General features: G+C 50.3%; 2 protein-coding genes across 7 annotated transcripts in view; one reads left to right on the top strand and one right to left on the bottom strand.

Moving 5' to 3' along the window:
* The first annotated feature begins 1,462 nt into the window (after nucleotides 1-1,462).
* On the top strand, nucleotides 1,463-16,503 carry GGT5 (gamma-glutamyltransferase 5). Its single transcript, XM_009571332.2, has 12 exons — nucleotides 1,463-1,881; nucleotides 5,723-5,853; nucleotides 7,884-7,973; nucleotides 9,064-9,253; nucleotides 9,783-9,940; nucleotides 10,348-10,497; nucleotides 10,911-11,044; nucleotides 11,639-11,841; nucleotides 12,246-12,337; nucleotides 13,116-13,225; nucleotides 13,887-13,994; nucleotides 14,221-16,503. Exons 1-12 carry the CDS (start codon nucleotides 1,721-1,723, stop codon nucleotides 14,365-14,367), a joined length of 1,674 nt encoding a protein of 557 aa, XP_009569627.2. The 5' UTR covers nucleotides 1,463-1,720; the 3' UTR covers nucleotides 14,368-16,503.
* A 2,027-nt stretch (nucleotides 16,504-18,530) lies between these two features.
* Nucleotides 18,531-20,871, bottom strand: part of GGT1 (gamma-glutamyltransferase 1) — a 28,474-nt gene continuing 26,133 nt past the window's right edge. For 2 of the 6 annotated variants that reach the window (XM_054082310.1, XM_054082308.1), the window contains exons 12-13: nucleotides 20,506-20,619; nucleotides 18,531-19,506 (exon numbers count right to left, since the gene is read on the bottom strand). In XM_054082310.1, the coding sequence (XP_053938285.1) occupies nucleotides 19,363-19,506; nucleotides 20,506-20,619 (258 nt within the window). In that variant the 3' untranslated portion in view covers nucleotides 18,531-19,362. The remainder of the gene's footprint in view (nucleotides 19,507-20,505; nucleotides 20,620-20,871) is intronic. The other 4 variants (XM_009571331.2, XM_054082311.1, XM_054082307.1 and 1 more) reach the window with 4 other exon arrangements.

Raw genomic sequence — 20,871 nt, 5'->3', positions numbered from 1 at the left:
GGCAAAACTGCATTGGCTTTGTGCAAGGCACTGCTGCCAAAACAAGCAAAGGTGCACACTGTCTCCAACCAGGATGAAGGAGAAGCTCCTGGTACTTCCAGAGACTGCTCTGATCCCTTTGCTCACTCAATGATGGGTTAGACTAACAGCCCTATGGACTCTTCCCACAGACTCTTCCCACCAACTCAGCCGAATGGCCGAGACCTTTCAACACCTCTGTGATACCCTTACATGGGCAAAACCCACCTGAGCCTGTTGGTACTGAGCGATCAGGATTTCCAGCCCTGCTGTGAGTTTACAGGGAAGAGCTTTCCCAAAAACCACCAGAGCGATGATTCTTTAAGAGTCATAGAATAACTTGGCAAAAAATGAAACATGAGAATCATGTAGGGATTGAAAAATTGTATAAGATCAGCAGTGTTTTGCAATGGGGTGAAATGCAGAGTCACATCGGAGCTGTGAAGGCTCGTTACACGTGCCAAGTAAGTTCGCCAGGTCAGACAGAGATGTGGAGACCAAGAAATTGTTCCCCAGGGACCATGGTTTTATCTTGGACAAAACTCTATTTTTCTTGGACTAATCTCACTTCCCCGAGATAACCTTACGGGAAGATGCAACTACAAAAAAGATGATTAGTTTTTCAAACCCATTTTGTGAAACATGATACATGAAATAGCGTTACGTAGCTATGAGAGCTTAATGGGTATGTGTTCAAAGTGTGTACTGAAATACAGGTGTAAATGTGCACAGGTGAATTCCCCTGCTCCCAAATGCAGCTGGAAAGGGATCACACATAACACCTTTTAGAAAGACAGCAGGCGGATGTGGAGCTGTACCTTTAACCTCTTCAGTGCAAGGAGAGATGTATAATGAACCTTCTAGAGCCAGCTGGGCCAGTTGCACTGTGCGGCAATACCCACTGCTGGTTGTGGCTCTGGTAGGAATCGGGTCTGCTCTCGTTTCCCAGCCATTCACTCTGCTGCTGGCCGAGACAGGCTGGACTCAGAGCTTTGAGGTCTAATGGTTTGTGGAGTGTAGAGGCAGTTTCATTCAAGGTGCTCTATTTAGCTCCTTTACAGAGGTTGTGTGGGGTGAGCGCCGTCAAGATTTAATGATAAAAAAAATAAATAAGCGAGACTATTATAAGCTAAAAGGTAAAGACTAAATATGAAGGTTCCAGTTTTGTATTTTGCATTTAGCTTTTACATCTTTGAGTAGTCTTATGGAAAGAAAATACTCCAGGTTTGCAGGGTAGGATTGATTGTAGTTTTCCAAGTGATTCACTGGTGATTGTAGGCTGCTTGTGTTTAATTCGCTCTGTGTGGCATGAAAGTGAAGCCAGGGAGGCTGTGCGGAGCCTATAGGCGGTGTAGCTATTTCCCTTTGAAGTGCTCCAGCACTGAATGCGTTAAATGTTTTCATCAGAGACTTAAAAAAAAAAAAGGCATATGGTGGATATGCCAGAAGAAGTTAACTTTATAAAAGAGAGTGCACAGCCTCTCACGAGTAGAAGAGCAGGAAAGAAAGCATACACCCTTTCCTTCTTTAGCAGCTTTTACTCTTAAAAAGAATGTAATTCTCTGCTGCGAGGGGCAGAGCCCATTTCAGTGAGACCTCCCTCCCAAAACTGCCGAGATCCTCGGCTTCCACCCTGAGCAAAGCGGACGCCTTTGCAAACAGAGGACAAGGCTCCGAGGGCTCTGGCAGCGTGGGAATAGCCATGTCCACAGGGAAGGTCTTCTGCCTGGTGCTGCTGACCCTCGGGGTGTTGGCTGTAGTGGTTGCGCTTGTGGTTATCCTGACTCAACCCAAGTGTGGTCCTCAGCACTACCTGCACGGTGCCGTGGCTGCTGACACCGAGACCTGCTCTCTCATCGGCCGGTACGTGCACGGACCTCTCGGGTTTTCGGGTTACGTGTCGATATGTTGTGGGCTGACGGGCAGGTACATGCCCTACAGGACTGCACTGGGTTTCTGCCCTGTCTCAGCTGCCGGGGCTGAGCAGCAGCGCTGCTCCCTGGGGTGGTTCGGAGCAGATGGAGCTCTGTCTCTGCAGGCGATGCTTATTTTCATTATTCAATGTCACAGAAATTTGCGGCTTTGCAAATCCAATACAAATATTTATGGTATACAAATGTAAGGTTGTTTTTAAGTGGAGGAGCAGGAAATTAACTGCTTATTTTGGAGTGGCAAGTCTGTAAGAGAAGTGGCTTAGAATTGAACTAAGGCAGAAGGGAGAAGAGCCAGCAGGGAGCCTCGGCTGGGCTGCAGCTCCGGCTGGAGGGTGAGGGGCTGCGCATCGCGGTGTGCGGACTGGAGCCTGCAGCAGGGTCCCTGCTGTTAAGAAAGACACTCTGTCCTATAATGTAAAGAGCAGATTTCATTGATGTTCAGCCCAGACAGTAGAACTGCCAAAGACATACTTGCAGCACTTGGATGGAAAGATGCAGGTTTGAAAAAAATCTCTCTTACCTACCCAGGCTGTAACACTTCAATTTGTGTCACAGCTTCTCACTCGAACACTTTGACTCTTATGTTATTATTTTGCTCTTACTTTGGTTATTAAACACATGAAAGTAGAAGGATGGACCTTCACAAGCTACATGGGATGCTGGATGCTCCGGCAGTGGATGCTGGAGCTGTGTACTCTGCCTCGTGGTGGGAGGGATGGGATAAGTGGTTGTGCTGTGTTGCTTCTGTGGTTCTTGTGAGGATGATCCAGGTTCTTAGGCTGGAGAAGAGGAGGCTGAGGAGAGACCTTATTACTCTCTACAACTACCTGAAAGGAGGTTGTGGAGAGGAGGGAGCTGGGCTCTTCTCCCAAGTGACAGGGGACAGGACAAGGGGGAATGGCCTCAGGCTCCACCAGGGAAGGTTCAGGCTGGACATCAGAAAAAAATTCTTCACAGAAAGAGTCATCGGGCACTGGAACAGCTGCCCAGGGAGCTGCACTCAATGGAAACCACATGTTATATCTGAACCTGTCAGCTTGCCCGCTGCACTGGTGAGCGCGGAGGTCACTGCACGCACAGAAGGATGCACAGAGGGATTTGGCATCGTCTCCCCTTGACTCTTGGGACCCTCTCTCTGCTACGCCCTGGGGCTGCTGCCCACAGCCACCCCTTCATCCTGCCAATTCCCCTAGGGTCCCATGGGGGAATGCTTGGAGAACCTCCAGTGCGGGATAGGCATGAAACCAGTGGCACTGGTCTGGTGCCTAAAGTCCTGGAAGCTAAAGCAGCCACTAATCTCTGACCTACTTCTAGATTTCATTCTTTAATTAACAAAAAACTTGTTTCCTTTGGTTTTTTTTTCTTTAAAAGAATAAACCCAAACCACATGTTCTGTGAGTTGTCATTAACAGTAATGAAACCCCTGGGGCATTACATGATACTGGGCTGGTTTGAGATGCTGCCGTTCCAGACAGTCTTTCTGTGCTCCTAATAGAACTTTTAACTGAACGTATTGAGAAGAACTGAGCTGAACCTATTGCCCAAAGAGCAACCTTGTCTTTCAACAGGTGGGTCGGTGGCTTGGGGAAAACACCTCGAGGCTCTTGTGTTTCCCCCATGGATCATTGATCTGTGAAGGAAAGGTCCATAAAGGACCCAGGTACAAGGAGGAGATGGGGGACAGACATAGAGCCTCCATTTGCTGCTCTTTGTCTTCAGTTGTGCTCAGCTGTCCTCTTCAGGCTTGGCTTTTCCAGCTCTGGAGATGGTGTTTGCATGTTCTGGGGCTGTGTAAGGTTGGGCTTTCTGGAACCTTTATGCACCTCTCTGTCTCCCTGCAGAAAGTGAGTGATCTCGGCGAGCCTCCAGCGTGGCGTCGTCCCTGTGCTAGGCTTTTGCTCTTGGTCATCAGTGGGTCTTGGTGGGGATTGCAGGTCTTTGCAGTGAATGCTTTTACGGCTGGTGATCAGCTGTCTGATCCAGACAGGGGCCCTGTGCTGGAAGAAAACCCATCTCTAGATGAAGTGGGAGGCTAAAAAGAGAGTCAAAGAAGTTAGTGCAGAGATGTGGATTTGGTATCAAAGTCCACCTCAATAATTTGTCCTCATGCCAGGACGTTGTGAGGAGACTGGAGGTCCCCAGCCAGCGGTCCCCAAACCCACCGTCACCTCCAGCTCTGAGCCACATGTTCCCTTCTGGCAATGGAAGAGGCTTTTCCCATCAACCATGCTGAAAGCTTTATATTCAGGTTTGAGCTCTGCCACCCACTGCTCTGCATCCATTTGTTTCCCAAACAGCTGAAGTGAGAGCCAGCACAAGGCCAGGGAGAGACTTGGGAGAGTGCTTGTTCCCAGCAATGGGATTCGCAGTGAGGCAAGCTGACCTGACCTGGCCCAGCAGCTGTCTCTGATCCCACTTCTGCTGTGTAGGCTTGCATCAACCCTGGGAACTGGCTGTTTCTGAAAGGAATGCCCGCCTGGGGACAGGGTGGTGGGGAGGGTGAGAATGTAATGGTCAGAAGATGCCTGCTATCCTGGGAAGCTCAGTTCTAAGCAAAGAATCTGCTGCAAACATCCTTTTCAGTGAAGGCCCAGCAGCGTTTCTGGAGAATGCTGAGATCCCAGAGGATTTTCTTCTTCTTCTTCTTGTATTTTGACAGTTTTTGATTGGCAACTGACCATTTTTTAACAGAAGCAGCTGCTGCTTCTGCTCTTCATAAGAATTCAGCAGGCAGTTCCTGTGTAACAGGGGGGTCTTCTCCTGGCCCCCAGCTTCCTTTAGCAGAAAAAACCTTAATATAATGGAACACCTTAGTGTTTCTAGTGATTTAAAGTGGCTTCAGAGCTCCCTGTAGCCCAGGGCAGGACAGCACACTTGGTCTGACACACTGCACAGCCCATCTTTGCCGTGAGCGAAGTGCATTCATTCACCCATCCTGAGAAGGTGAATCCCTCTGCTGCTGGAGCGGGATTTTGTTGTTAACATCCTCTTCTGCTTCTGGCTTTATGGAAACTCCATTAATAGCCTAAAGCTCAAACTGAGCAGCAGGAAGGATGTAGGACAAAACATGTTGTTATCGGACCTTGTCAGCTGCAGCACTAAGATATCTCCAGAGAGACCTGTGAAAGTACCACACTGATTGAGGGGTCACATGTCTCCCCAGGGGGCTGCACTATAATTAAGGGACTTGTAGCCAAGATGCATACGAAGGGAGCAGCCTGGTGGGACAGGGTGTGCTCTGCCAGTCTCACTAGGTGGGAAAGACTTAATGGCCCTAAATTCCCCAGGCATCACTGGGGCCAGGGCTCTGGCTGAAGTTGAGTGAGCCAGGCACAGGAGCTGACTGTGATGGACCAAGAGGCAGCTCTGAGAGTGGTTTGTGTTGTGTTTCAGCCTCCAGAGAGGCTGGTGGGGACGCTGTTGAGACTCGGGGCCAGGCTGCAGCCGGTGTAGGATGGCCGTGGGCCTTGAACCCTGCACCGATGGTGGAGGACACGTATTGGGCTTCTTGGGTAAAAGAGCAAAACAGCTCAAAAGAAATCCTGTTAATAGCCCTGATCAGGATTTGGGTTTACCTTTGCTGGGTTCTGTTGTTTCTCAGCTGAGCCAAAAGCTTGCACCCCACGCTGCTGCCTAGGGCTTTCTCAGACCTCTAGCTGCTCTTGTCAAGCTGGAGCTGCCTTGCAGGTGCCCCAAGGGAGACATTTTCATGTAGCTCCTCCATTCCATCATCCCTGGATTTTAACATTGTCTTTTTTTTTCCTCCACAGGGACATCCTGAAAAGCGGAGGCACGGCTGTGGATGCTGCCATCGCTGGCTTGATCTGCACTTCGGTGATGAACCCTCAGAGCTCGGGCCTGGGTGGCGGGGTCGTATTCACCATCTACAATGCCAGCACAGGTATGGGCCAGCCCTGGCCTCTCTGTGGGGCCCGGTCTTTCTGCAGCCACCCAGCTGCCATGGAGAAGGCAGAATCCTTCATGTCTCTCAGAACAATTTTTTGGATATAATGCTGCGTCCTCTGATCGCAGACCACACTTTTGTTCTCAACCCAAAGCATCTGTGACAGGGAGCGGATCTTTGCCCAGCAAGGACATGTGGGGGTGGAAGGAGCTTTGGATTTAAAATGAACTGCCTTTGCCTTTCCTTCCCCTCCAAAGCAATCCCAAACTGTATTTCAGTCACACAGCGGACAGTGCCACAAGGTGTGAGTGGTGTTGTCTGAGCTGCTGCCGGGCTGCCGTGGAGGCAGACGGGAGAGCAGAGAGGTGCGTGTGCTGGCAACGAGCACAGCAACACAGAGCTGTCACTGCTCGGCTGGGACTTCATGGACTCAAGACAGCTCCTGCTGACATGGGACCAGCATTGCACACTGCCCTCGAGGACTGGACTCCCTCTCCCAGGAGATGCATCTACATCTAGTGATATCTAGCAACGTCAGGGCCTGCTTGAAAGCTGTTCAGGGCCCTGGGAGTCATGTTCTTGCTTTTATGCTTCTAATTTATTTTTTTTTCCTAACTGCTTTGGCTTTCCAAAGCCCCCAGAGCTTAATGATCTGAATAGTAAAATCAACAATGAACACAATAACAGCATGGAAGTTTTTAAACCTCTGCCAAGTAGTCTCACGGAGTCACGAGCCTGGAAATGCTTGGGTGTAACTTATGCAAGAGTATAATTTGGCAAAACAACTGCATTTTTTCTTTTTTTCCATTTTGGCAGAACCACATAACTTTGCCTCCTGTCAACAGCCCTTTGCAGCTACCTGGGTTATCCCGCTGCACAGAGCTGCACGCGGCCCAGCACGGCTCTGGTGCCCGGTATGGCAGGTATTGCTGACTGCGAGCTCCTGCAACACAGCTGCCTCTGTGACAGGAAAAGATAAATTCATGGCAGAGAAGGAGGCAAAATAATAGGCTTGACCTGAAATATGAATGTATACAAGTGGGATTTGGGTTTCGCTGGGTTTTTTCCCTTTTCAAGGTTCCCAATACATAGTGAGCCTTTCAGTATCCCCATCCTGCTACAAACGTGACAGATGTGCCTCACCATCACTTGGAAAATGGCCCGCTGAGGAGCACGAGGCTTACACTGTGTCTGTGTCCCACCTGTAGTGGCAGTGCAGGCACCTGCAACGCGTGTCCCAGTCCACATTGCGGGCCCGGGAGACCCTGGGGGGGCCCTCCTCTGGCTGGAGACAGGCCTTGGCCTCCTTCCTGTACCCTCAGTGCCTCCAGGTAGACACTGTTTGGTTTGCTCTTAAATAAAAGCATGGGAACAAACGAGAGTGTGCGCTGACTGCAGCCTGACCCTGCAAGTGTGCCTGATGCATTTGGCAAAAGGCTTCAGGGCCTGAATCACAGAATCACAGAATCACCAGGTTGGAAAGGACTCACTGGATCATCGAGTCCAACCATTCCTAACACTCCCTAAACCATGTCCCTCAGCACTTCATCCACCCGTTCCTTAAACACCTCCAGGGAAGGCAACTCGACCACCTCCCTGGGCAGCTGTTCCAGTGCCCAATGACTCTTTCTGTGAAGAATTTTTTTCTGATATCCACCCTGAACCTCCCCTGGTGGAGCTTCAGGCCATTCCCCCTTGTCCTGTCCTCTGTCACTTGGGAGAAGAGCCCAGCTCCCTCCTCTCCACAACCTCCTTTCAGGTAGTCGTAGAGAGCAATAAGGTCTCCCCTCAGCCTTCTCTTCTCCAGGCTAAACAACCCCAGCTCTCTCAGCCACTCCTCGTACAACTTGTTCTCCAGCCCCTCACCAGCTTCGTTGCTCTTCTCTGGACACGCTCCAGAGCCTCAACATCCTTCTTGTGGTGAAGCTCTGGACTCTTGGCCTGAGTGGTGCTCAGGGCTGGCTGGAGTGGGATATTCAGCTGCTTCAGGAAGACAGTGTTGTACGTTTCCCCCTTCTCCTTTCTAGGAACAGTCGAGGTGATCAATGCCCGTGAGACAGTCCCCCGAGTGCCTCCGCAGGATTTGTTGTCTGGCTGCACTGGTGGTTTCCCCATAGGTAAGGATGTAGACTGGGCCATGAGGGCTGGGTGCCCTTTGCAGCGCACAGAGCTCAGGGTGGGGATGCTGAGGACCATGCTGCTGTTATCTAAAGTTCTGTTTAATTGCTTGTGCTCTTCCTAGATTGATTTTTTGCAAAAGTAAGACAAAAATACTAGGCCCGTAAAATTCCTGTTTCACAGTAACGCTGGCAACCTGACCAGTGAGGGGGTGGAGAGCAGGGCATAAGGAAAAAACACTACGTGACTTCTCTCAGTAGGAAGCCTGCATTTCACGACAAGATTTCCCCAAGCTCTCATTTCCCAGAAGTTCTTACAGAACCAAAAATAAGGTCAATAGGTGCTGAGTCATTCTAGAAATGAAAGAAATCAATCCAGGGCGCTTGCCCATGCCCTTACATTGGGGAAGCAACCTGGCAGCATCAGGAGTTGAGCAGCTGGGCTCCAGCACCCACCTGAGGAGGCTCCATGTGCTGTTACTGGTTTGACCAGGCACTCTTGCTTTAGCAGCACATCTTGGATCTCTCCACATTTCCCACTGTGTTCATTCTCCTTCCCAGGGCGTGTCCTAGTTCCTGGAGATGTTCTTATCCTTGAAAGATGAGCCAGAAAAGGAATTGGGAACAACTTTGGTTATCAGGGAGAGCTGGAGGTCTCTTCTCCACCTCCTGCTCAAAGCAGAGTCATGTCAGAGTTTGCTCAGCCTGCTCACAGCCTTGTTTGTTGCATTTTTTAACCCCTCCAAGGATGGGGAGTTTCACAGTTTCACCCACTCTAGAGTCTGACCAGGCTCCGCATGGCTGCTTTTTCTCCATGTCCAGCTGCCACCTCCCTCGCTGCAGCTTGTGCCTGGTGCCTCTTGTGCTTTCACCATGCGCCTCTGGCTCTGGCTCCAGCTCCTCCAGAGCTCATCTGTTGGGTAGTGGAAAGAAATACATGAACAGGAAAAGGAAAGGAAAAAACCCAAGCCTGCTTTTAGAAGACCTAGTCCTGCCTATACAAACCCACGCTCTCCTTGGAGAGCTATCAGAGAGATGAAAGCCCCAGGCCAGGGGCTTCAGGGTGTGACACTGGCATTGTGCTCCTCAGGTCCCCGCTGGATTGCTGTGCCGGGAGAGCTTCGCGGGTATGAAGAAGCCCATAAGCGATATGGCCGCTTACCATGGAAAGCCCTGTTTGAACCAACCATCAAGCTCCTTTCAGAGCCACTTGTCATTTCCCCAGTTATGGAGAAAATTATTCATCACCCGGCCTTCTTCAGGCCAGGAAAGAACCTGTGGTAAGATCCATGGATTAAATTGCAGTGTGAGGACCACTGTTCCCTCAGGACCAGACCCCTCCTCTGATACACTCCTTCTGTGGATAAGGAAGGGATAACACGAGTGGTTTTCTAAAGCTTTTGTTCCTTTGGCAACTTTTGTTTTGCTTTGTTTTTAATGTAATTTAGAGCAGCTTAGCACAGCAAAACTGTGTGCTGAGCACATTGCTCCTGTGGAGAAGCCGGCTGTACATGGCCTGCCTCAACCTCAAGTGGCAGCCATCCCCTGACAGCAGATACTTGTCCAGAGAAGCCCCACTAACCTGAGCCAGGGTCACAGCGTCAGGTCTGGTGGGGGAAACTTTGGGAAAAGAGTGCCTATGGGTAGCAGTCGTCTGAGAAGAGCTTTTCGCTGCGTAGGCTGCAGAGTAGCAGTGGCTCAGAAAGTATGCAACGTGCATAAACCAAGCCAGTTGGGAAGGGAAAAGAGCTTGGCCCTGGGGGCAGAATGAGCACATGCAGTAAACTGATGGATGTTTTTCTTCAACAGCCCGCTGATATGTGACGGTCAAAGGTTTTTGAACAATGGAGAGACCTTCAGGTGGCCAGCGCTGCAGCAAACAATGAAAACTGTAGCAGAACATGGAGCTACAGCATTTTATGAGGGACTGATAGGAAAGGCCCTGGTGGAGGACCTTAGGAAGGCTGGTAGGTAACACCTATAGTCAATACTAAGACAGGTCTTTCCCCAGCAACTGGCTGACAGTGTTTCCCAGGGTAAAGCCAGCACGGGCTCTTTGCTTGCCACTTGAGGTGACCCCTGGCATGGGAAGGGGCCACCTTTCCCCAGTTCTTTTAACTCGGGCCCACAAGCAGCGCTGAGCACCTCACCCTGCTCTGCACTGGTGCTCATGCGCTGGCTCCCTGAGGCTTTGTGCTGTCGTGGGGGCTGGCAGTAGGTGAGGACAGAGGGAGACGTCACTGTTCTTGGTGGAATAAACTTCCGTGTACAGGGCTGGCTCTGTACAAGCTTTAGCAAGGCTTGGGTGGAGCCAATCTGCAGCAGGTGGTGGAAGTGAATGTTCTAATGCCACCACTCTACTTTTCTGCTGAAGGGTCCAGCATCTCACTGGAGGACCTGCAGGCATACAAAGCAGAGGTGTCCCCAGCTCTGAATGTTACCCTGGACGATGGCACCACAGTGTTTTCTCCTGGACCGCCTATGGGAGGTGCTGTCCTCATGTTCATCCTCAAGCTATTGGAAGGTAAATTCCTAAAGGAAGAGGGGCAGCAAAAGGTTTGCAAAGAGTGTTGCTCTAAAGCAGTAAGAAGCAATGGGCAGAGATGGAGTTGGTGAGTGCGACTGGGCCCCAAAGCAGCAGTGTGACCATGCTCTGCTGCAGGATGGTGAACGCCTCATTCTTGCAGTGGGTTGGCATTGCCACAGCTGCTGCATGGCTAAAGGGCACACGATTTTCCCAAGGCTTCAAGAGCAATTGAAGTCACAATGGAAATCAGTACTAGGTTGTTTCTGTGCCCGCATCCTGCTAAAGCTCAGGGGAAACTTGATTAGAACTGAGGTGAGAAAAGGAGGTTCCTGTCAACGTTTTTTTTAACAGTTCTTGAAAAAAAACTTGCCTTGGATCTGTCAATAAAATTGTTTCTTCCTGCTCCATAGAGTATAAACTCCAGGAAGCGTCACTGGCAACACCCAAGGAGAAGGTGGAGACCTACCATCGCATTGCAGAGGCCCTGAAGTTTGGCAATATGCTAAAACCCCAGATGAGTGACCCAGCCTTCTCCGAATCTCAGGTGAGCTGGCGTGAGGCACTGGGGCAGCTGTAGACACGCTCGGCACTGGCAGCTGCTTCTACACTGCTGCGCGACAGAGCGGAAGCAGGGAAATCCATTTCCTGTGGTCTTTTTGAAACCTAACTCATTTGAGCCAAAGTGCTGAGCCCTCAAGCAGCCCGCCTGTCACCCAGACTGTCCTGCCTGCCAGCACAACGCTGCCGTACCCAGCAATGCTCTCACACCCTCCTGCTTTGCAGCCACGGGAGAAAAGAAAGTCCTTGGACCTGCTGGTCATGAGCACTGCTGCACAGCTGTCCTGGGCATAGGCAGGATTAGGCCTTTTACTTTGTCTGAGGTTTTTGTTCATCTGTAGGCTGGTGCTCACATGCCTGGTAAGGGCTGTGCACGTGTTCACAGCAACGCTGAGGTGCCTCAATACTGAGCTTGTTTCATTTTCTGTGTGAGTGGCCTGCGGACTCAGGCTGGGGCAGAACACTGCGGGTCCCCAGGCTCTGACTGCTGAGGCTGAACCCCACTAGGCTCCATTGTGCCCAGAGATGGATGTGCCTGTGCTTTGGTGACATGTGCTCAGTGTCTTTGCTGTGGCTGCAGGTGACCGTGGGGGCTGTGCTGTCTGATGAGATTGTCAAGCTTGCCAGAGGCCGAATAGATGACTATGGTGACCATCCGCTCGACCATTACAACTTGCTGGGGTCCATCCACAACCACAGATACAGAAGTAAAGGCACGAGCCACATCTCTGTGCTCGCTGCAGACGGCAGTGCTGTGTCCGCCACCAGCACCATCAACTTCCCGTGAGTGGCCAAGGGGCTGTTAGTTGTGTGGCACAGGCCAGGTATCGGGTTCATAGGCTGCCTCCAAGGGCTGGTTACCAGAAACGTGAAACTCTTAGGCCTCACAGATCTAGGTGGTCTCTCACTCAGGAATGCCTTCTTTGTGTGACAGCAAAGGTCTTTGAGCCTCAGCCCAAAGGAACTGCACAATGCAGGAAGAAGCCATGCCTTGTTGAGCTGTGAGTGTCTGTGGGGTGGGTAGATCCCCGCAGTAACCAGGAGCTGCTCTCTGGCTCGAGGACAGCAGCACAAACGTGTCTGGACCCCCTGTCTGGGAGCAGGCAGAGAGAACCCCTGCGGTGCTGTGAGTCATCCATGACAGGAGAGCGCGGGGCGCTGAGAGGCTGTTTCTTCCCCCACTGCAGGTTCGGCTCCTTTGTGTATTCTAACCAAACTGGGATCATTTTGAATAACGAACTTGCTGATTTCTGCATCGTGAACAGAAGCATTAAACCAGGTGAGTGGTCTCACCCTAGCAATAAATGTGAGGCCGGGAGCTGGGTGTGCGGGTCACATGCAGCTGGGCAGGGCCTGTCTGTGACCTACAAGTGTTCCTTCCTTTCTGAGGTGTGGGTTTGTTTCAGACTAACAGAGAATAGACCCTGTAGTGTGCCCTGTCTGCTCACACTGGCCCTTGCATGGAAACACAGGAGTTTGGGTTTGGGTTTGGAAACACAGGGTTTGGGCGAGGGAAGTCTGAGATTTTTTTTTAAAAAAAAAGAAAGGCAAAAAAAGGCTGAAGCTGATCATTGATTGATGGGGAGGGGAAGGAAGAAGTGAAGGAACTGCTGCTGAGAAGAGCTTGCTGACTCTTCAGGCTCATCTCTGAGAAGGACACAGTTGCACGCACTGCCAGTGGCACTCTGGGCTCACGCTGATTCTGTACCACAGCAGTGGTGATGCCGATGTTGCATCTGTACTACGATGGCAGGATTGCTGCTGAGAGTTCCTTGGCTGGGCTGAATGAGCTGCAGCAAGGCCTGGGTGCTTGTAGGATGCCCTGCACCAAGAGATGCTTTCCATTTAGCCTGTGCGATAAAGACCGAGTTTCCTGTGAGATGGGGTCTTGGCCCAAGGAAGCTGAGTTTCCTGGAAAGCTTGAGCTTCCTGAGGAATGAGCAGCAGCTTGGTTTGCCATGGGGAGTGCGGGAAGGGTGAGGGAGATGAACTTGTGTGTCTTTCCAACCCCCTTAAGAGTCACCTGGGAGGAATAATATTCCTTGCTTCTGCTCTAGGAGAGAAGCCTCCCTCGGCAATGGTGCCTTCCATCCTCATCTCCAAAACAGGAGACATGCTGGTGATTGGAGGAGCTGGCGGGGCCTGGATTATCAGCGCTACTGCTATGGTGAGTGAACAGGTACCACACAGAAAGTCCAAATAGTTGAATAGCAAGTTAAGGAAGTTGTTAGGAAGGAGAGGCATTGCCCCAAACCTCAGGGCCCTGAAAATAAACTGATCAGCTAGATGATGGAAAGAACAAAGAAAAGAGAAAACCAGCACCATGCCCACATGAAAAAGAAGTCTTAACACCCCTACTGTTCAGCAAAGAAGAAACTAAAGCAGATGAGGCTACAAGAGGAAATAGAAAGATTTTTTTCCCTTTGTCTTTCTACAACTGAAGAGAAGAATGGGAACGAGTCCCTGTCAGGATCTGATCTGAAACAGAAAGAACAGCAATCAACAGAAAGGCATAAGCTCCATCAGTAGCTACCAAATTCAAGGACACTGCTCTGGCTCAGGGAATGCATTCTGGGAAGTATCCTTGTGTGCTCACCCTGTTCTTATATTTGTCCTGAGCTGTTGGTCACCATGAAGACAGGAGAGGAGGCTGGCAGGACGTGTTCTGACAGTGCAGCCTCTCTCACAGCCCTGGTTTGCCCCAGCCTGCAGGCAGGGTTTTCAGCGGGGTGGGGCTGGCTTCACACCAGCGCAGAGGATGGCAGCATGTGACCCATGTTCTTGTTCAGAATCTCCAGTCAGTCAGTGTAGGATTTGTTTTGTTGCAGGCAATTGTAAACAAGCTGTGGTTTGGCTACGACTTGGAACGTGCCATTGCAGCTCCCATCATGCACGCTGAAGGGGACCACATCCTGTTTGAGGACCATTTCAGTGAAGTGAGTGGCCTCGCTTGGATCTTCCCATCTTCTCCTTTTGGGGAGGAGAACAGTGCTCCTATGGCTCTCATGAATAACCTGTGTTGGCTAGCTAACCTCCTTCTTGCTTAAATCTCACTTTCTCAACCTGGGCCCACATACACATCCTTCATTTTCACACCTGGCAACACTGAGACCTCAGGCCTCTGCCCCATTCACTGCATCTCCTCTTATCTCCCCACTACAGGAGGTTCGGAACGGCTTGCTGGGAAGGAGACATAAAGAAAAGAAAGAGAAACTTGCAGTTAATGTTGTGCAGGGAATTTCCAAGGAAGGAAAATGCATCTCTGCTTACTCTGATAAAAGGAAGCTGGGTAAGTCAGCTGGATATTAGCCTGAAACCCCATCACAGCTCACAAAACCACAGGAGATAACAAGATTCAGAACGTGCTTTGGCTTGGACATGCCAATACTGCCTGTTCCCATCAGGATACCTCCTGGGCAAAACACCTGATTCCAGGCGTCTGCCCATCATCTTTGGGCAATACATGGACAAGTCCACCAGCCTTGTTTAGCACTGCACCCTGCATTACTTACGAGATATATGGAAAAACATATTCGTTGAACACCTCGGCTATTCAGAAAAAGAGACTATAACATGGGTAAGGAAAATGGTTCCAAATGCCCCTGAGAACACTGTGAAATGCCTCAGCTGTGTCTTCCATCCCTGCTGGAGAGACTCAGTTGAGAGCAGAATTAGTTTCTTTTAGGCTGTTGCCAGAATAAGCTGTTTATTACTGGGACCCAGCACCGTGAAATAAGGAACTGTTTTGGATATGAGGATTATAAGAAGCATCTGTAAGGTCAGGACTTTACAATCTTAAGCATCCAGGCCTAGAAGGCAGGTTTGGAAAGAGAAGAGAGCAAAACTCCTCAATTCCTGTCTTGAGTTTTCCATCCAAAGGCGGCCTGCATTTCCCCAAGCTGGCAGAGCTCAGCCACCATAGCACAGCTCCTGTGCTGTGTGGATGCAAAGGATCCCACAAGCTACAAACTCCTGCACCAAAGCTTCAGGCCTGCACTCTGCTGGCTCTGAGCTGCCCAGGGGCGCTGAGAATTCCCTGCTCTTGCGATGCGCAGGCTTCTGCTTGATTCCCCAGGGGCGCTTCTCCCTGTGGCAAGGGGAGTCCTGGTCTCTGCCCATTCTCCTGCCCCAGTGCTGGCAGAGGATGTCGTTTGGGAAGGCAGGTGAGGATTGCACTGGAAGAGCTCTCGGTTTTGGAAGCTTTATAACTTTCTTTAGGATGCAGAGGACACGTGATCAGAAGTGTTTGTGGCCTCGTGCTCAACCAGGACTGCTGAGAAGTGATGCAGCTCTATCAGACACTAGAGAATCCTTCTCTCCCGTAGCCTAAGGATGCCCTGCAGCTCCCTGTTTACCACCTCAATTCTCCACTGTTCCCTTTAAGATCACAAGGATGAAACTGTAGGACTGCTGAAGAACTATCACAGAGAGAGAAAGCTTCTGGGGGAGAGACTCTATAACCTTGTCCTGCTCAAAATGGCCAAGAAGACCAACCTACCCCCCAAAGCTTTTCTCAAATAGTTCCCATGATCCCAAACAGCTCCATTTTCTGAAAGCTTATGGGCTGCACTTCCCTCCCACACAGCCGTGGCAATCCTAGCACACAAACAAAATCCCTCCGCAAACACTATAACAAGTATTTGAGCACACACTTTTTAAAAATCCAAACCCAAACAAGGCCAGGTGGGTGTCAAGTCTAAGTTCTTGCTGATGCAGCCTGTCCCATAAAGCTATCGATTTGTTGCAATCTCAGCCTTCACTTGTGTTTCAGTGTTGGGCTGAGTTTCCCTCTGCCGTTATACACTGAGGACCATAATTCGACCACAGCTGGATCAGAGCTTAATGAAAGAGTGTTCCTGTGTTACCAGATCACAGTCACAAGCATTTAATCATCATCTGGAGAACAAGTTGCTTGTGACCAGAGCCAGCTCCACTTGCTGCACCCTCTCTCTCCCTGAGTGGAATTCATGTTTAATCCCCTGCGTCCAGAAAGGCTACTGTTTTCCATCAGAGCCGCTTCCCTGAGCCCTGGACGTGGCCCAGCACCCTGTTAGCCAGCATCACAGTGCTGGGTGGGAACAGGGCTGAAGTCTGGGAGGAGCAGTGTTTATTGTCAGTTGGAAGGGGTTACAGTGGGGTTTTACCTCCCTTCCCTCAGCTACAGTTCCTGAGTGCACAGCTTCTAGAGTCTGACGTGCCACCCCAGCCCCAGAGTTGTCACAGGGGAAGCGCTTATGGGCACATGACACCTTCTGCAGCTCACATTTTGGGACAAGGCTTGCAAGACAAGTTGGGTTGGTCTCTCCCCATTCATGCTCACACCAACAGGAGAGTATTATTTTTGCACTTGGTCCATTTACTTGGACTTTCAAAGCGTCACTGTACAGAGGCTGCTCTTTTTTCTAATGAAGTCTTTATATTTTTAATAAAAGGGGTTTTAACCTGTCTGGGAATTTCTCCTCTAAAGCTGCTGTCTGGCCTAATGCACACGGGGGTGTTTGAGAGAGGACTTTGGGCAGGGGTTTCCTGCAGTAGTGGTTGTCCACTCAGGAAATGCCATCCAGCACTGGAGAATGTGAGGAGCTGTGCAGGAGGCCACATGTGGCATTCACCCCTCATGGTGTGGCTGTGACACTTCCCTGTAGCCCTTCCAGAAGCTGGGTGGGTGGCAGAAGGAAACTGTGCTAACGGTAGGTTGAGGAATGTGGGAAAGAGGTGACTCCCCAGCTCGTGTTGGGATTGCCTTCTGACAGCACAGCTCCGTTCCTGATGAGCTGGAACAGGTCACGGCAGCGTGTCCTGGTCTGTGCCCTGCGCTGTGCCCAGCAGCTCGCTCTAAGACATTTGGTCTGCTCAGCAGAAGAGCGGGGAGGTGGCTGCATGTGACAAGGTGGGACACAAGCAGGAAGAAGCTTTTTTTGTAGCTGAAGCATTTGGGTGAGCAGAATGACCTGAATGCAGGAGCAGGAGGGCTTACGCTATGACCTGTCCCTCGCCTGGCACCACAGGCAGCTGCAGCACAGCACAAGCAGTGGAACATGGGAGCAACTTAAGTGTCAGATGCACATGCCCAAAGGAGATGCAGATGTTACAGCACACACAAACAGCCAGAGGGGTTTATAATGACTGGAGCACAGAAGTGTAAGTCTTTGCCTGGTTATAGTTTTAGCAAATCAGCTCTTTGTGCTGATAGTGATAAAACAAACCAACCAACATCTACAGAGAGGCAAGAATTCAAACGTATTTATAAGACCAGCTTTTAACCATGGCCCAACCTGAGCTGCCCATAAAGGAAGCTTTGTAACATATTTTATAATTAACAGCGGAAGAGATTCAGGAACGTGAAGGTGCTGAATCACAGATGGCTCAAAGCAGCCAGCCCAGTTACTTAGACTTTTTAGAAAGCACACTTGTGCAACAGCCAGTTCCCAGAAATCTGTCACCTTCCGAGCCACAGCTTCCTCTGCCTCAGCTCAGGCTGCCTGTGCAGCAACTGTGGGGGCTCAGTGAGCTTATGGTGCCCCTGTGAGACTGCCCGTTAGTTCTCAGATCACTCTTGGCCAAGAAAGAGCTCGGGGCTCCAGGGACAGCTATTTGCAGCAGCCCACAGCTGATGCTAGTTCATAAACTTGTACCCGAGCTCTCTGCAATGCCCCACAGACTGGGGCTCAACAGCAGCCAAGTGCCATCTGCCAGGGAATGACAAGAAGCAGAAAAGGCAAAGTCTCAGTTCAGTGATAAAAGGATACAGGTTTTGCCCTAAACCAATCTCATTCTCAAAGGGACATTTGGCCCCAACCCGCTCTCATTCTCAGTGGAACACGCTGACTCTAGGCTGGCTCCTCTCACTGGACCCAACGCAGCAGCAGTGACGGGGCAGGAAGGAGCACAGAGCCCATTCAGGGAACTTCTGGTGAAAGCCTCGCATTGAGTGGGAGCGATGTAAACAAACACATACAGCAGAGTCCTGGCTCTATGATTTAAGCATGACCTAGCTCTCACTTTACTCCTTGAACCTAGACTCTTCTCCATCCCAGAAACCACTGGGCGAGAGAGGGTGTCCAGTGCTTAAAATCTCAGCCTTTCAGCTGCTCTTCAGTGCATTCTGTATTTTGAAGTTCTGCCACATGGACAGGATGTTCCAACCAGCCAACAGGATCAGTCCCGTTACTGCAACTAGTGCTCCAGAAACAGCCCAAGAGCTTCAAAACATCGTGGGTTTGATCTTATCCTGAGTTTATCTGATGTGACCTATGAGTCCAAAACCCCCTCGTGCCCGAGCACAGACACTCATAGCTGCTCCCCATCCGATATGGGTTTCTGAAAGGTCATTAATTGCCTGGTTAATGGCAACTTACCTTCAAATGAGTAGCTGAATGAACCTTTTTTTAGGGGTTTAATTTCCTCAGACTCTGATATTTCAGGCCTGCAGTGTGGCACAGTAAAAAGCAAACTGGAGAAAAACAAGCTTGGCTTGGATGGTTAACTATTTTTTTACTCATATGTTCATGAAAAGAGTGGAGAAAAGAAAAGAATCTCAAGAGAGCTTCTTTCAGGCAGACTGTCACCATCCCTTTTGGCAGGTAGCAACTCTGCAGGCAAGAACAATGTGTATTTATTTACTGTAGTTGTGCTCAGAGTTTTACAGGTAGCATCTTCCCTTTAGACCTTCTCAACAGAAATATAAAACAGTTTGAAGCCACTTCCCCATTTCCCCACGTGTCTCCAATAATCAACGGCAGTGGAAAGCAGAAACAGCTTGTTTCTGAAAAAAGAAAGTTAAAAGAAAGTGGTGATTTTGTGAAGGCTCATCCCAGTCGAGAGCTGGGCTTCGTGCTACGGCACAGAAGATTAGTTTGCAGCTTAGAAAACCCAGTCCCCAGAGTCCTGTGGCTCCCGTCTACTCAACAAGAAACAAATCTCTGCTCTAGCAGTGACAGGGACATTCCCGGTAGCTGACGCTGTGCAAGGGAAACACTTCTGCAGCTTGGGTGAGCTGGACCACCTCCAGAAACCCTGGGTACCCGGTCTGCCTTCATGGGATGGGGAGGAGGGAACAAATCTTCAAGGCAGAACAGACTCTTCAAGTAAATGGTGCACGTCCTGGCAGATGCGCCTGTCTCAGCAGGCTGCTGTGGCTTGAGGCACTCGGTCATGGCTGTAGAGAACTGTCCCAGCTGTCAATAGAACCACAGGTAAATTTGTTCTTTCCTGTGAGAAGTCCCTGAGTTGCAGACCTAAAGGATCTTCCCCCCAAACACACCTCAGTGTCAATAGACCACTGAAAAAAGGAGCCGAGCTGTGTCAGTAGCCTGCAGGGAAGCCACCTTTCCGGGAATCGGAGGCAGCAGCCCATCCATCTTCTGTTCTGAGAATGGCCTGCACGACCGCACCGCTGCTCACCCGCGATGTGTCGTGTTTTCTCTTCTTTAGTTGTTCTTCTATGCCCTGGAATGCAGAAGTGAATGATGACAACAGGAGACAAAACTGCACGTGTGCTACAGTCCTCAACCCACATCCTCCGTGACTCCCCAGGCATTCAGTGCCCATGTTGGACAGGTTTAAGACTAGGTCCTGTTCCTCCTCTTCTCTTTGCTTTCCAGGATGCTGTTGAAGAGGTGGAATTGATAAGACGTGGCCTTTGTGCCACAGCATGGGCTACCAATACTTTCCTGGTCACAGTGTTCTGCCTTAGATATTCCTACATGAACAGCCGGAACTGATAGCTCCTGTTTGGGACTGGGGGAACATCAGACCTGCAGGAGCAGCGCGTCCTCCCCAGTGCAGGCAGATGGCTCAGCTGTTATCTTTACAGGAAGCTTTTGAAAGCAGGATCTCCTGCACAGTTTGATGAAGAAAACTGCCTTAACGTAGGAGCATTTTCCCTAACATAAAGACATGGGATGAGATGCTTGCAAAGACTGCAAGCCTCCTGGGATGTGCTGTTCCTCAGGCCAAGCCAAGCTGCCAGAGTAAGAGATGCTGAGCGAGGCAGATCTTGCTGTCAGCTCCCAGCCCGGCAGTGCGGCACAGAGACCTCCACCGTGAAAGTATTGTCAAGTTTGTTCTCAGGTCGCTCTGTGTCAGCGTTTCAGGGTTTGCTGGGAGGCTACACAAAAGAGTTTCTTGAGGGTCACTGGCCTGAGACTCGGGAGGGTTTGGGCCCTGATGTGGTTTGCTGTTTTGCACGTTTGAGGATGCGTGCCCTCATACTCCGATAAGGCCATGCTTGGAGGCATTGGGCTTCAAACCCATGTGACTGAGGCTACAGGAACACTTTGAACAGCTTCTTGTGACCCAGTACTTGGCCTGTGCCAGCTCTGACCCTGCTCACCCAGGAACACTTGCCAAAGCTCTGTGATTTTCCACAGGTGCCTTCCCAGCACAAGGAACACAGAGCAGACAAGCAATTGACCCACCCCCCTGCCAGGCTCCAGCAAGACAAACCTCCTCTATTTGCTGCTCAAGCTCTGTGACGTTGGGAAACAGCTGATCATGGATTCTGGGCTCTTCCACTGCTTTCTTCACATCATAACCAAACCAGATGGAATTGATGATTGTCTGTGAGAAGCAAAAAGCCTTAACATTAGATACTTGTCTTCAAAGGGCCTGACCATTGCAGCAACACAGGCAGAGGTGTCTGAAGGATGTTCACCAGAGCACATTAAAGGTGCGTTTTCTGGTTCCTGCGCTTTCAGCCGTTCCTCTCGTGGCTGAGCACAGCACAGGTATGCTGCAGCAGGGCATCTCATGTATGTTTAGGGGATTCCCACACAAAGAGGCCATGAATTACCAAAATGAACACAGTAAAAC

Source organism: Cuculus canorus, chromosome 17 (assembly GCF_017976375.1).
Source record: "Cuculus canorus isolate bCucCan1 chromosome 17, bCucCan1.pri, whole genome shotgun sequence".
Classification (NCBI taxonomy): Eukaryota; Metazoa; Chordata; class Aves; order Cuculiformes; family Cuculidae; genus Cuculus; species Cuculus canorus.
Note: the sequence above shows the minus strand (reverse complement) of the source record. Positions and strands in the feature narration are given on the sequence as shown.